At 46.5% G+C, this 16,802-nt stretch overlaps 2 protein-coding genes across 4 annotated transcripts in view; both read right to left on the reverse strand.

Annotated features, from left to right (window-relative positions):
- The window catches only part of LOC308305097 (rho GTPase-activating protein 26-like), a 240,255-nt gene that overhangs the window by 110,021 nt on the left and 113,432 nt on the right, over positions 1-16,802 (reverse strand). For all 3 annotated transcript variants that reach the window (XM_080749761.1, XM_080749762.1, XM_080749760.1), the window contains exon 4: positions 16,661-16,732. In XM_080749761.1, coding sequence (XP_080605887.1) covers positions 16,661-16,732 — 72 coding nt within the window. The remainder of the gene's footprint in view (positions 1-16,660; positions 16,733-16,802) is intronic.
- LOC308304051 (ATP-dependent RNA helicase DHX30-like) lies at positions 154-7,024 on the reverse strand (the record flags this gene model as incomplete). The annotated part of the gene is made up of 2 exons (XM_080748611.1): positions 154-2,322; positions 5,954-7,024. The coding sequence occupies 2 exons, from the start codon at positions 7,022-7,024 to the stop codon at positions 154-156; spliced, it is 3,240 nt and encodes a 1,079-aa protein (XP_080604737.1).

Consider the following 16,802-nt stretch of genomic DNA (forward strand, 5'->3'; position numbering starts at 1 on the left):
TAACATCCATTCTTCTGTCATGGATCTGAGAGGCTTTCACAATGATGGCCATAAGCCACATGTTTCTTTTGGCCTGGTTGCCCTTCATCAGGACTATGTCCCATTGTTTATTCGTTCCATGTTCATTCACTCTCTGATTTTCATTGAACGTCATCAGTCCACCTCACTGTCGCTACTGTGTGTCTCTGTGTGTGGGTTGTAGTCCGAGTTGTTGAGCAGCTCCACTAGTAAAGAGATGAGCTTGCCGTCCTGCGCAGAGTTTGGCCTGATGGCGTCGGGGTTGTTGAGGTTTCGGTGCAACATGGTCTGAATGGACGTTCGGAGCTCCCACAGTAGCTCCCAGGTCTGAACTGATAGCTCACAGTGCACCATAGAACAGCCATTCAGCGACACATGGACACGGTCCCCTCGCACCGTCTCTGTGACGTCACAGTCTGTGAGCAGCAACAAGGCGAGGGGATGAACGGCAGACGAGTCTCTGATCCAAACTTTATCGTTGGACTGGACTGCACTGAAGAAAGTCAGCCATCGACTGGGGAGCGGCTTCCCCCTGTTGACTGAGGCGCGGTGAAGTAGCACTGGTCCACTGTGTATGCGGTAGCCTACGCTGTCGGGTCGAAAGCGCCCTCCCTTGGTCACCACGCCCTTCTTCACCTTAATGAGTTTGGGGAAGAGACCAGCAAGCAGTACGGCTTTGACCAGCTCTTCCTGCCTGCTGTGCTGGTTGCAGAGAGCAGAGGCTTGCTGGCACTCACTGGCATGAGACACTAGCCGGGCTTCACTAAGGTTCTCACTGAACTGAGAAATTAAGCCATTAATAAATCGTAGACTGGATCCAGACAAGGTGTGATCCTCCAGGTAGTCCTGTCTGTCAGCTCTGTCACCCTCCCACTGAACCCTCCTCCAGCCCAACACTGCTCTGCTGAACACCAGGTAGTCACTGAAGCTGGAGCCACCCAGAGCCTCTTTGGCCTTAGTGACCAGTGCTCTGTTCTGCAGGCTGTTGTAGAATGGGTCTCTGGTCAGACAGGCAGCAACAGACAGCACAGGCAGGACACAACGGAACATAGCAGCCAGAACCAACACTTTACTCAGCTGGGGGTCACAAGATATGCAGGAAACGCGTTCTCCTAAGGGCGTCAGCGATTCGGTCTTGTCTAGAACTCCAATTTCTTGTAGATTGCGTACAGCGTTCCTTGTAGCAACTGGCTCTGGACTGTCCAAAACTTGGGATAAGAAGTCAACAGCCTTGCATTTGGGACTGTGGATTTTGGCCTGCATTACAACGCTCTCCAAAGGGGTACGCAAAATCTCAGGGATGGGAAATGTCGCCATGGTTTCCAGTTGTTGTCGTGGAAACAGGTGGTACGCATGTCCTGGTTGGCATCGCCCTGCCCTCCCACGTCGCTGTGTTACATTGGAGCGGGAAACCCACACTGTGTCCAGACAAGAAACCTTAGTGCGTGGGTCATAGTTCTGCTCTTTCTGAGTTCCAACATCCACAACATGAACAATGTCATCTATGGTGATGGAGGTCTCTGCAATGTTGGTAGCCAGGACGATCTTCCGCTGGCCCACTGGGGGGCGCTGGAAAACCAACTGCTGGTCTGCCACCGACATGCTTGAATGCAGTGGAAGGATTAGTCGGGAGCCCGAGGAAAAGCCGGACTTCCCCTCTAGCTTCTCTTGAACTGCCTTGATGTCCTGCCACCCAGGAAGGAAACGTAACACTGCACCTGGCTCCCCGTGTCTGTCTATGTGGTCGATTACATCAGCCACTAGATCCAGGTCTGGCGCTACGTCGTCTTTCCCTTCCTGTCTGTCCCGGTCCAGCCTCTTTGGCGGTGAAGGTCGGCGCCCCATCTCCCTCAAAACGTCCTCCAGGTATCTATCCTGGACCGGGTGCATGAACCCAGGCACCTTGACTATCGGGCAGCCCCCAAAGTACTCAGCCAGCCTCTGGTTGTCCCCGGTGGCGCTCATCAGTACTACGCGTAGCTCTGTGTTTCGGTCCAGGGCGGAGCGCAGCAGTGCCAGCAGCAGGTCTGTGTTGACGTCCCTCTCGTGGACCTCGTCCACCACCACGTGGCTGACGCCCCTCAGGGAGGCGTTCCCCTGCAGCTTCCTCAACAGCACGCCCACTGTGAGGAAGAGGAGGGCTCCTCCGCTGTGCTCCGGAGGACTGCTGTCCAGCCTCACCTGATACCCCACAGAGCGCTTTAGAGCCGGGCCCACTTCATGGGCGACGCGGTGAGCCACTGACACGGCACTGATACGACGCGGCTGCCCTCTGGGGTCTAGGGGATCCACTGCCACTCTCTTCTGTAGTCGTAGGATGAAAGAACAATGACTGACGTGGACCTCTCCCTCGAGCGGCTCCCTTACTGTTCAGCTGATTGTCTGGACCAATCACACCAAACTCTTTCAGCTTGGTGTGATGTATTCTGGACGCTGACGTCGCATGTTCCTGAGATGTTTGAGCCTTTGTTTTATACCACCGAACGTCAGCTAAATTTGATTCAATTCGACTAAATTTGACTCTATTGCAATATTTCCCAAGGTTGTACAATGCTCTCAGCCGCAGAAGTAAAGTGCCTGGTGGCGCCATCTGGATTCTTTTTACATGCAACTGCTTGTTGTTTAGAGTTTACTGGCAGTTTATTCAGTCCAGACACCGTCACATATTGTCTGTACGTCCGTGAGTGAATAAGTGAGTAAGTAAGTAACGCCTATAGTCAATGTCTATTATAAAATACTACTCAAAGGGACTGGTTGTCCAGGATTAGGACCCGCCGCAGTGGTGTCCGGTAAGAACTTAACCGAGATGTCAACCCTCATGCTTATGGATAATGGATCGGAAGATCCCTGTATAACGCTGTGTACCGTGTGGCATCAGACCCCGTCATACTGATTTCAGCAGCTAGATGTCTTTGCCGGTTCCATATATGGAGCTGTCTCCATATATGGGGATATATCTATATATATCCGGGTCCAAATATGGAGCTTGTAAGGTCACCCTTAGTGAGATGTGTCGGGTATCTCTGTATTTGGAGATTCAACATTCAATGGGTAACTACAGTATGGCTACCTATGAACTACACATGTGACGTGAAGGTAAGTGAGGGTCTTCGTAACATCTATAGTCTATAGCTGTTGTGACATCACATTTTTGTGTCATCACATTGTTGACATTGGGATATCACATTGTTGTGACATCACCTCATCAAAGATCAAACCCTGGATATCCATACATGGAGACGACTGGATCATCACCTAGATCTCCATATATGGAGCTGACCTCTACATCTGATTCCCAGATGATGCCCTGTTAGGGCAACCACACAAATAGAATCCCTTTTATGCCCATCAATACAAAGCCCATATCTGGGAATGCCCATACAATAGAATCCCTTTTATGCCATCAACATTAAGCGCATATCTGGGAATGCCCATATATGGACAATGGACATATTGTGTCAGTTTAACCAGTGTGGTTGCCGCAACAAGCCTAGGCCCATTGCACTATGCTTTATTTATAGACCGTCCTACCCCAGTGTCAAGCAATGAAAATATCTACAAGCCCACAATGTGGCGCGTTGTGAGCTTGTAGATCTGCAATTTTCTCTACATCTTCGTCGTTCGTACGACGAAGCATAATTCAGCCTTACTGTATTTGCAGCTTTTAACAAACTAGTCCTGTGCCCAGGGGTGTGTGATGAGGGATTGAATGTAGGAGTCTCAGAAGTAATGTTGGTGAACCCAGACTGGTGTCCGTTGGGCAGAATAGGCACCATCGATGTCCAGTTGTGCAATACCCGTCTGTCTGGCTGGCACTCTTTTATGCCCATATATGGTGTTCCATATTCAGGCCAGTCTGTGATGTCATCTTCAAATTTGGGCAATGTAGTGATGTAAGTCAGTGATGTCAGTCAGTGATGTCAGTTGGGCTTTGTTGATGTCAGTTGGGCATTGTTACCATGGTGGCTTCACTGTTTAGTATAGGTGATGTCAGCATGCAGACAGACGGTCAGACAGCGGACAGCGGACAGACATTCGGTAAATTAATAGTTACTAGAAGCTCGGCCGCCCGAAGGGCGGCCGAGGGTCTAGCCCTTCGGGTGGCCGAGGGTCTAGTCGGGGACCGGCCTACACAGGAACGATGTAAATAGGGAATGAATGCTCCACCCTTTAAATCAAACCCCATTATACCTGTTGTCATAGGACCCGTTTTGGCCATCTGTTTGCCTGTGTCCATTTATGCCCATCTGTGTGTGCATTTATGCCCATATATGGAGCTATCTGTGTCTGTGATATATGGACATCTCTGTATGTGTCTGGGTGTGTCCCTTTTATGCCCGTATATGGAGATCTCTGTGTCTGTCTGTGTCCATTTATGCCCATTATCCTAAAGGGGTTCGCTATAAACAATGTTGTCAGTAATGCCCTTGTCATTATCCACAATGAAAACTTTTACAGCGCTGGCTCTCTTTCCTCTAGAGAAGGCTGTGTAGAGTTGGCCATGAGCGAACACAGGTTTAGGCAAGTAGATGCCAACTCGTTCATTCTCTTGGCCCTGACCCTTATTGATTGTAACAGAGAATGCTAAGCGGATAGGGAACTGTCGTCTAATGAAGGTGAAGGGAAGCTCACCTCTGTCATAGTGAGGTATTCTTGGTAGGAAGATTGTTTCACCCCTGTTTGTGCCTACTGCAATCTCACACTCAATGACTCTGTCCATCATTTGCATTACCACCATTCTGGTGCCATTCTTGAGAGTGCGGTCAGGACCTGATTGCAGGTTTCTAAGCAGCATGACTGGTGCGCCTACTTTCAATTTGAGGTTATGATCAGGGATTCCAGAGGGTGTCAGTGAATTGAGTAATTCCACAGTCACGTAATCCTTGTGGTCGTCCTCCTGAATTGAGTCGGCTGAAAGGTAGACTCTCTCTTCTGTAGGTAAGTCAGCCAAGCATATGTTGTTGATTTCTCGGATGTCATTGTTCAGAGGAGTGTATACAGTGCCTTTGAGAAGGTTGTCTTTGTTGATACATCCATTTTGCAGGTCAGGAAAGGTGTAAGAAATCAGAGTATTCAGATCCTTAACCAAGTGTTGTGGTGGAATTCGGATTTGAACTTCTGTGTCCTCGTGAGGGAGTTTTCCGTCCCCTAAAGCAAGAAGATAGTTGGAGAAGTCCCTTTCAGCTGTTTCTGTCCTCATGTTGATGTTAAGCTTGTGGTGCTTCATGAGAGGATACAGTGGTGACATCTGGATGCATGCTGTAACTATCTGGGCTCTGCTTGCTCTTTTAATAACAGGGAGTGTCTGCCTAGGGTCTCCACCCAGAAGGACAGTTTTGCCACCCCAAGGTTGTTGTGAGTGCATGAGGTCCCTCAGTGTTCTTTCCACACACTCAACATTAAATCGGTTAACACTGAATATCTCGTCCCAGATTATCAAGTTGCTCTCTTTGATGAGCCTAGCCAGGGAGGACTCGGCGTTGATGGCACAGACAGAGTCTTCAAAAATGGGGATTGGGATCTTAAATCTTGAATGAGCTGTCCTACCACCCTCCAGGTTCTGTGCCGCTAAGCCTGTGCTGCCCACACACAGTACAATGCCATTCTCTGCGCGAATCTTAGCTGCAATTGCCTTAAAGGTAAAGGTTTTGCCATAACCTGCTGGGGAGTTTAGAATGAACTGCCGTGTGATGGTTTCTTCTTTTGGTGCATGTACTGCCTGATAGACAGCTTCGTAGAGTGCCATTTGTTCTCCATTGAGCTTAGGAGCAAGTGACTTTACAATTTGTTCTTGCTGTGTTATGTTGAATTTTTCAGATCTGAAGATTTGTGTCAGTTTTTCCTGCTCAGTTAGTGGTCTTGGCTGTGGCATATCATTGTGTTTGGATAGACTACCTCCCATTTGCGAGAGCTCGTTTTCAATTGCAAGTAGTACCTGATTGTGTATAAATGTTGTGTCTACTGCATCTGTAGGGCACCTCTGTGCAGTGGCCTCCTCATGGACAAAGTCTTCACTAAGCTGTTCAAAGAATCTTTCAAACAGATCTTTGGGCTCTGAAGGTTGACAGTAGTGGAGGATGATGGCAAAGGTTTCTCTTACTTTCCTTGAGGAAGCGTAGCTTGAGACGTCACGCATGGCGGTAATCCATTCTCCATCGTCCTGAAGCAAGCCCATGGCTAGAGCAGTGTCTTTGAAAGTGTCATAGTGGTTGCCGTTATATACCTTAAGGTCATCATAGGTCTGTGGTCCTCTGATATGTCCTAGGAGCAGTTTCAAGTAGAATCTTTCTCCTTGGAGCACTGATACATTGGACATCCTGCCTATTGTACTTGGAAGTTCTGCATCCTTGAGTTGGTGGACTCTTTTTTGCCACATGTGGTCCTTTGCATCCCATTTGTAATGTTCTGGAATCTGCATGTAAAGATATTGCCTTGCGTCAGGGTCCCTGCTGTTTAGTTGGAAGAAGGCAAGCAATGTAGTTGGTTTGGCTGCCGCTAGGGCCTCCTGTGCATAGCCTTCTCTGAAGATTATGCTCTGCTGGCCATCTGTGTGGATAGCGAGATTGGTGACAGCAGGGACTCTGTCCTGGATCTTGTATTCCATTGTTCTCCAGTGTGCATCATGAGCATCAATGGTTCTGGCATTGATGAATCTGGAGATCTCATCCCTGTCTTCAATATCGAGAGTGCCAACATCAACTCCTTTATGGACGTATTTGTACAGGTACTTGATGGTACGGAAGGAGCCAACAAATTCAACATTGATGTGGCATTTATATTTAAGTAGGACCCAAGCGTTGTAAGGAACGACCCACCTGCTGTCAAACAGAAAGTCATTCTTCTTATGGGTGTGACCGACAATGGGCCGTCTGTACTCTGGGTAGCCATGACCATCATGAGGCAGTCGTGTGTTGGCACAGAAGTTTTTAGGGAATTTCTTAGTACAGATACCATTGACCATGCAGGGGCTGTTAGGGTAGGCCGGGCCACAGGGTCCATGTAGCATGAATCGACACACCAGCTCATACTTAGCTTAGAAGCCGGCTTATATACTTTCATCTGACACGTATGCCACGTGATGTCAGAGCCCTTTATGATGTGATGTCACAATGAGTCAGCGCTTGCGCGAGAAGTCTCTGCCTGTGTCCCTTTTATGCCCATATACGGAGATATCTGTTGGGTGTCGGGTCGAGTCAGAGCGAAATTTGGAGTCTGTAGCACCAACCATGTGTTTTCAGGGCTCTCCCGCTAATTCCCCTGAACCCAACCGCTCTGAAGAGCACCCTGAACTTTGCTCACCTCGGAGTGAGAGGAAGAAAGACTATAGTTTATGCCACACTCAGAGATTTTTTGTTGACTCATCTAGTGTATGTGATGCCTTTTATGAAGTGATGTCACAATGAGTCAGCGCTTGCTCCGGAACAGCCCGATGTCAGTCATCTCCGCAAACGGAGATTCCAAACCTTTCGTGCCGGATCCGAAAAACTGTGTATCGGGTCGGGTCGAGGCCTAGCTAAGATCGTAGGCAAAGGTCTGAGCTATCTGTGTGCGAAATTTGGAGTCTGTAGCACCAACCATGTGCTTTCAGGGCTCATCCATGCGATTCGGGCCAATTTGGATTCGGCGTCCATTGGCTTCAATTAGTAGTCAGGACTCCGCATATGGAGATTCCGAACCTTTCGCGTTGGTTCCGGAAAACCGCATATCGGGTCGGGTCGAGGCCTAGCTAAGATCGTAGGCAAAGGTCTGAGCTATCTGTGTGCGAAATTTGGAGTCTGTAGCACCAACCATGTGCTGTCAGGGCTCATCCATGCGATTTGGCCCAATTCGGCCTCGGCTCCAATTAGTAGTCACGATTAGATAATAATTAGTGGCCATCGAAACAGAAATTAACAACAACCTCTGTCTGAATGGAAACCATGAGCCTGTGTGTCTCTGGTGCTTTCACATGGATGATGTGCCTCCTCCTCTGTGTGAATGAAACCTCCCAGTGTCTCATTATTTCCATCAGTCCCCCCAAAACATGGAGGCTGGATGAATCCACTGGGTGAACAGCTGCTAATCAAACAATAGGACATTATTTTATGAACAGAGGGGGGCCCAGGGGGACCGGCTGGGGAGGCAGGGTGTGCAGTTTGGCTCTTTTTCAACTACAGTGAGACGTAATGTACCGTCAAACGATTTGTTTCCATGCGCTACCACTGTACCGATCAGCACCACATGTATTGTGTGTAGGAGGACCCCCAGTTTACTATGCATTAGGCCCTGTGTCCACTGGGCTTTCTTTTTCTCGGCTGAAAACTCCATGGTGCTCGTCCTCAAGTCGCCCGAATTGAAAATATTTTAGCTTTTTCGGCAGACAAGGAAAAGCACACCGCGTGCACGCAAGGTATTTCCCAGCACAACGCCAAGCTGTCGGGAGTTTCCAAAAACATGCGCTGCCCTCAGGAAAAAAAAATATATATCTTGGGCTTTAGGCCATGGACCCCCATAACTAATGAGAAACCAATCATTTAGATGGGGACCCCCTCATCAAGGACCCCTGGGGGTCCCTGAATATCTTTACACATTCATAATCTAACTACTAATTTACCGAATGTCTGTCCGTCTAACCGTCTGTCTACATGCTGACATCACTGATACTGCACAGTGTCACCACCATGGTAAAAGCTGCATGCTGAAACAAAGCCCAAATTTGGAGATGAGCATGCTGACATCACTGATACTACACAGTGCGCCACATTTGGAGATGAGCATGGTGACATCCACCATGGTAACACCCGCTTGCTGAAACAATGCCCAAATTTGGAGATGAGCATGTTGACACCCACCATGGTAACAGCCGCAGGCTGAAACTATGCCCAAATTTGGATATGATGTCAACCATGCTGTCTGCAAGCTGACATGACTGATAATAAACAACTGACAATGCCTACATCACAGACAGGTATTGCACAACTGGACATCGATGGTGACTGTTCTGCCCAACCGGCACCGGTCTGGGTTCTCCAACATTACTTCTGAGACGCCTACATTCAATCCCTCATATACGGTTGTGTTCATACCCCCCGGGCACAGGACTAGTAATAATCATAATTCTTAATCTCAGATGGACCGGCCCTCCATATTTGGGGGAACAATAACGTCATGGACATGACATCAGAGGTCCACAGGGAAGCCATGTTTTCATCAACAGAACCGGACAGACAGACTGAGCCACGCAGTGGGACGCTACTTTCTCACACTCCGATTCCGCCGTCTCCCAAAAGATCCACACCTCCCAAGAAACCATCCTGCTGTGCTTCATTTATACTACCAAACTAGCGGTTTCTTCCCAGCTGAAAACACAAGGCGCTTGTTGAGGATATTTCAACTCCCAGGGCAGCAGATAAAAAACAGCCAGACATGCACCTGCAGAGAAGAATAGAAAACCGGTGTGGTGTTTCCAGCGCAGTGTAAAATATGCGGCGCTCCCCATTGAAAACAATTAAAAAATACACAGCCGTGCTATGGGGAAAAAAACTAGCTTCACTTGATCACACCGCCTATGCAATCAACCACTTTGCACTTTGTTGTCTGCAATGCATGACGTGTGTCTAATTCTATGACGGGAACATCAACTGAAGATGAAGTGAACATTAGATACTTAATCTGCTTTTTTCAATTGCTCTGATGTTGGAGAACATTTACATAAAGCAAGAAGCCAAACTTTTTAAATAAAAATACTTTCTTCTTTAGTCGGGCAGAAACCTGCAATTCCCAACTTTGTGTTTTTTCGTAAATTAATACCGTCCTGTCTGGATCAGTGCCACACAAAAGCATCACGAGTAGCAAATCCACAAGCTTGAAACGTGCCGACCCACAGCACATTTAGAGCTTGTAGATCTGCTACTTTTGACGCTTTTGAATTTGAATCCTGAAAAGCAACAGTTTTGGACAGAGACGATATGTATCTTAAATTACTTTAGCAATTTCATTCATTCATTTGTTTACTTTTTTTTGTCTTTCTTTTTTTTAGCTCAGTAGCCTACATGAGGGGTTCGCAACCTGAGGGCCCCCCAAATTATTTTTGGGGGTCTCCAGATGATTAACTTAATGTGCAACATTGTTATCTCACTCAACAGTAAACAAACCAACATTACGTTAAAGTGTATAGAGGGTATCTACACATTTCTAAAGTGACAATTTAAGGACTTTTTAAACCCTCTAAATTCTAAAATGACAAATTAAACATTATCCAAATTGTCTAATATTAGAGGCAGAAATAGTGAAAATAGCCGATCTACATGCTCACAACGCCAACAGAACCGTGTTGTACAAAATGTAATGCCTCAACTCTTAGTGCTCGTCGGGGTGGGGGGTCCCCAGTTAAAATATGATCATTTGGGGGGTCGCGGCCTGAAAAGGTTGAGAACCACTGGCCTGCATGAGTCCTGTGTCTTTCATGGCTGTCCAGTATGGAAGAGGAAGTAGTATTCTCAGCGCTTTGCACAGCTGCAGAAAGCATCAGTCATGATGAACATTCCACACTAAACAACAAGAGCTCTGTGCACTGACACAGCCTTCCACACACACACACACACACACACACACACACACACACACACACACACACACACACACACACACACACACACACACACACACACACACACACACACACACACACACACACACACACACACACACACACAGTGATACCATGAAGTACTGTCTCTCTCTCTCTCTCTCTCTCTCTCTCTCTCTCTCTCTCTCTCTCTCTCTCTCTCTCTCTCTCTCTCTCTCTCTCTCTCTCTCTCTCTCTCTCTCTCTCTCTCACTCACTCACTCACTCACTCAGAGAGTTGTACACTCTAAATAGATACAGACCCAATACAAGGGTCCATTTGAAACCTTCTAAAAGGAACCATTATTAGGCCTATACGTTTTAACATGGCAAGACAGCCAAACAGCTAGGGATTGTCCTTGGATCTGTTCTGTTCCGGTTAGTGACATTATTATGCTGTGAGGTTGTAGACGATACACTATTTTAGTTATTTCTGAAACAAGGCATAAGTGAGTAAAGTTCCATGGAGAACCGGGCAGCTTTTAAACATAAAAATGAACCACTTGTACTTGTATGCTCTCCTCTATTCTGTTAAGTCAAGGTAATTCTCCCCAATGTCCACAGGGTGGCAGTCTACTACCAACATACTGACATTAGAAGAGCTGTGCTTGTAATTACTTACAATCACAGTGCGGCTGCCACAATTAGAACAAATTACGATTTGCTGCACAAATCACAATATCATGTTGCTGTATAATCGTGGCTGACAGATGGAAACCATGTACTTACTGTATTATATATGTCCAAAAGCATTACTTTTCAGGAAATGGATACTGGTTATTATTTAGTTATGAGCTCTTGTTGATACTTTTCATTGGCTCAATATTAATAAAACCCCAAGACAGACTTGTAGATCCACTATGTGCCTGCCTGACACTGTAATATGGTGAAGTAGACTAGAGCATTGATATACAAAATAAAACAAAAATATTGTCGTTGTCGGTTGAAAACCTTGTATGTCCAAAACCGTTCGTTTTGTATTTATCATTTTTAAAATGATTTAAACTAGTGAAAACAGCCGATCTACAAGCACACAACGCCTCGCACCGCGAGGCGTTGTGTGCTTGTAGATCGGCTGTTTTCACTACTTTTGTGCAACAGGCTTGTGTGATGAAGCAGGGCTTTACTTTGCGAAAGAACGTACACATTTGAAACTTGGAGATACGAGGTTTCCAGCCGACAACGACTATATAAAGAGTTGAAATATGGAGATACAAGGTTTCTGCCTGACAGCAATGATACGTTGCAGGACAGATGTTATGTCCTCATTATCCAGTGACTCAACATACAGTGTTAAGACCCTTCAACTTTGTGCATGTGTCTACACATTTTAGAAGTTCAGTTTCTGCTAAGCGGAGTTAAGGTTGAAGCATAATGCCTACATTTAGATTTCCAGTTGAGCACAGGATTTATTTATGTTCGCAAGTCAGGACATAGCAGCCATATTCAGAAAACTATGAAAAGGCTAAGACTATGGCATAAAATCAATGAAAACTGTGGAATGGTGAGACAGGGGGCTGCGCAGTTTGCTGGCGAAAGCCATACTGAAGAGTTGTTTTGCAGGTTTGGAGGCCAACTGTCCCTCCACACATCCCAGCAATCGCTGCACCCCACACTTACTGTACTCATGCATTCATTCATTCATTCATTCATTGCATATTCTACAGTACAATAACTTCATAATATGGCCACTATGGTATCCAAATGACAGATAACCGTCACCAAGACAGAGAACTTTAACATTATAGTATAGTAATAAAAAGCATAACGGTATTGCAGTGATTAGGATAACAGCAGAGTGTACGATAAGTTCCAGCGGCAGAGTTTAATGTAAGGAGATGAAATGAGAGGTAGGAGAAGCTTTTAACCTGAACGATGTTCAGAGAGAACATGTGGAAAGAGGTTTGATTCATGGAGGACAAGGGGGTGAGAGAGGTTGTATGGCAGTGGTTCTCAAACTCTGTTTTTATTTCCCATAACTCTGAGAGTGTGCACATGGAACCAAATGGACCCTTACGGGTCCATTTGGTTCCATTTGCATGCTCTCAGAGTTACAGAGCTGTATGAGGGTCCATTTGGAACTCCCGCAAGATCAAGAAACCATCAGGTTCCCTGGACTATGGTAACTTGGAAAGAGCAAGGGTTTGGTCAGTCTAGCGAGAGACAACGAGAGACAATGCTTCATGGTGTCAATCAACACATACATACAGTATAACTAGTAAGACGCCTCAGGGCGACATCTGGTCAGTGATGTACCGGTATATCGGACCAGTTACCCATATATGGAGACCCCTGGTACCCATACACAGAGATCCATGTACTGTATACGGAGATACACGTATATGCTGTGAGAGCCCAAACATGCCTATGATGTCCTATGATGTCTATATCTGACATCATACCATTTTATGCCCATACATGGATATCCCTGTCTGTAGAACCAGCCACACAGATATATATGGGCTGTCTTGGCCATCTGTCTTGGCCATATGGATTCTGTTAGTGTGGTATGTGGCCGATTTGGCCTCCATATATGGGCATTCCCATATGAAGTCCTGTTAGATTATTGGCTTAATACTGACAACATCAGGGAACTCCATATATGGGCATAAAAGTGATTATGTTAGTGTGACATCACAGTGAAGCCAGAGCGTGATGTCAGAGTGGCAAAACCATTCTGTTAAGAGTGGTTCCCCTGACATCACAGTGACACCAGAGCATGATGTCAGAGCGACAAACCCATAGAACCACAGTGTCAGGCGTTATAGACAGATACATACATACGGACAAGCTGTGACCGTTCACATACTAATCTGCAACCACGGTCGCAATGAATATTCCCCCTCTTGTTTGTTACAGCACCTCGGGGTGTTAGAATTAAGCATTAACAGATGCTTGGTGTACAAGCATCTGTGCTTGTGTAATTCCTCTTTCAACACCTGCCAAAATACCACAGAGCCCTGGCACTTAGCAGGTGAACCTGTACGAGGGGTACCGTATCATGGGGATACATCGGGCAAAAATCTTTTCAGGGCTAAACTGGGATTAGTAGATGGCTCCCGGCGAATTGAGCGCAGCAGATTACGCCGTTTGCTTGCTTAATCCGGTGGCTGCGCCCGTGTTACGATCAGACAATGACCTGCCAGGGTGGGATTAAGGACCGCGTACAGCGAGTAATGTGTTTAATGTTTAATAGCATGTGGACCCCCATTGTTCCTGGCTAATGATGGGATGGCTCATTCACATGTGGTGCTGGTGACCTGATATGGGGGGATTAGAGTAGAAAACTGTATTTATCCATGGGTTTCCAACGCCCATAGTGCATTGCGCAGACGCTGTACCGAGCTTCCAGCGCCGCAGCCGAGTGTGATCTACAAGCTCACAACGGTTGTATCTGCGACGCGACGTGAGCTTGTATGTCTGCTGTTAAACCGGAAGTGTGGTCCAAACAGGTCCAAATAATCTCCAGTAAACTCCCGCGGAAACAGGTGGATACGTTTCTACAGAGTACAAAAACCCCAGGACAAAAATCCACTCGTCCTAGACTCTTCGAGTCCCCAAACTGTGGAATAAACTCCCTGTCGCACTTAGAACGACAGATTCACGACATCACAGTGATGTCAGAGCGTGATATCAGAGCGGAAAATCCATAGACCGTAAAAAAGTGTACACGTCCAGACGTCCAGAGTCAGCATCTGCCGTTTCACATACTAAAGTGCGACCTTTCGGTCGCAACAATATAACTTATACCATTGGGGTGGTTCTTTTCTGTTTCCCTGCTCTTCTATTGAGACATTCAGATCATGTCTCACCTGCATGGACACAGGATTTAACACAAATTCTGACCTGATGGTCAAGATTCAATGTATCCCCTGAGCAAGCAGGCAGCCTCTTAGCTCAAAGGTAAAAAAAATGTAAGCACTTGCGCAGGATACCGGGTTCAAATGCGGGGTAGAAGAGGAAAATGACTTACAGTGCAGCTATTTATTTATTTAAATGCTAATTAAATTATGCATGGAAGTGGGAGCTTGCTTTATACTTAGCTGCACCCCGGGTGTCACGCAGCAGAAATAGCACAGCTTGTAGATATTTTTAGAGCTACTATTTATATTATTTATAGTGCTATTTTCTGCGTGTGACTCAATGTGCATCCATTGTGTGGTTTACCTTTGTTGACGTCCAGCTGTGACAGCTGCATATCGACAGAAACTAGAGATCTTTCCTCCTTTCTATTTTATGATCTAATTGTTTTACTTCTTTAACCGCAACTCCGACAAGCCTGCACCGAGAAGAGTTTGACCCACTTTACTGTGCAATGTGACGTGAAAATAAAGATTGATTCTGAGAGAGCGATTAGCATTGTTGTTTTTGACAGCAAATTTTGATTTAGTTTTAGTCTTTTGAATAAAATGTCATTTAGTTTTAGTGATAATTTAGTCACCTGAAAAGTTTTAGTTTTAGTCCAATTTTAGTCGACTAAATATCATTACATTTTTAGGCAACTAAATCTACTGTTGATTTAGTCAACTAAAATGTATTTTGGCAGGCCTTGATGGCATCGTAATGACTGATTTTACACTTGAAAATAGCAGATCTACAAGCTCACAACGCGTTGCAGCGTTACACCTGAGAGCAACCAAACATAAAATGACTCTCTTCTCCACTCTCTTCTCCACTAGTCCCTCCCTAACGTTTTAGTCTAGTTTTTATTTTGTTGACGAAATTGTCAATATATTTAGTCTTAGTTTTAGTCATCACAGCTTAGTTTTTATTTCGTTTTTGTCAGTGAAAAAAACGCAGTCGACAAACATTTTTCGTCATAGTTTTAGTCGACGAAATCAACACTGCCGATTAGGAAAGCTGAGAGAGGACAGTAGGACAGACAGACCCTAGGAAAGCTGAGAGGGAGTCAGACAGACACGAGTGTGTCATTCTTACCGGAGATAAGGAGAGTAGGGGGAGGAGCTTGTGTAAGGACCAGAGCATGTGAGCGGAGCGGAGCGGGGAGTGGAGCGGGCCGTTTTTGACGTGAGCGAGCGACTTTTCAAATGGGTCTGAGCGGCTTTGGAGCGAGGATTTTCCTCCGCTCCGTTCCTCCGCTCCGTTCCTCCGCTCCGTTCCGCTCCACTCCACTCCAAGCCGACCCTATTGGGGCCACGCGCCGCATGTTTCCAACAAAACAGAGCCGTGCTGTACTAGTGCAGTGAAGTCATGTCGGCACCGCGGAGACGGAGAGGAGAACAGACAGAGAATTCCCTATCACGATTTCACTCAAGTCAAATGTATCTAAATTTATATCATCCACACACGTAGGCTATGTTTATAATAAATAGCCTAAGCCTACCTACCTTGTGCCAGTTAAGTTACCAGCAGCCAGTCAACGGATACGATTTGAAAATCAAGTGAAACTGATTTGGCTGAATGAAAAACACACGCCGCGAGTCGCCTCCCTCTCTCGGTTGTGGTGATTAATCAATAACCAACTGGATTTAATATTGCCCGTCTTATTAAAAAATACAACGCCTTAGATTAGATGGCGTCTTTTGTGAAGGCAGGTTTCCATCAAGCCGAGGCTCACGTCACGTTACCGCAGGCATTTGTGTTGGGAACACTTGTTGTGGCAAAGCAAAGGAGAAAGTGTTTCGCATATGGTAGCAAAATACTTTTTTTATTTTGTCTGCTGACTCTGATTGATGACCCTGAGCGGAGCGTGGAGCGAGCACGGAGCGAGAAATGCCAAATCAAGGGGAGCGACGGAGCAGCGGGGAGCGGAGCGGCCCGGTGGCCGACCAGAGCGACGAGCGAGCGGCGCGAGAGCCCTCTGGAGCGCGGAGCGGCTCTCGTTCCCGCTCCACTCCGCTCACATGCTCTGGTAAGGACGCACTGTGATTGGTCAGTAGACAAACGCTCTCGCCCAGACATTACGTACTATTCTGTCCCAGGCTGGACGCAGCTCGAACGGCACCGAGTCGGCTCAATGGACCTTCTCAACGCTCGGCGTCCCATGTGTTAGTGTTGTGCTGGGGTCTTTCTTTACCTTGGCTGCACTGATCTGTTCTTTCCGGAACCGCTCCAGAGGCATGATGAGCACGTCGTTGGCATTCTCAATCTGGGGAGACACACACGCGCACACGCACACACACAGGTTTAATGTTATTAATAATAACCAGTAAAGTAAA

Source organism: Nannobrachium achirus (genome assembly GCF_963921795.1).
Source record: "Nannobrachium achirus genome assembly, chromosome: 19".
In the NCBI taxonomy this organism is placed as follows: Eukaryota; Metazoa; Chordata; class Actinopteri; order Myctophiformes; family Myctophidae; genus Nannobrachium; species Nannobrachium achirus.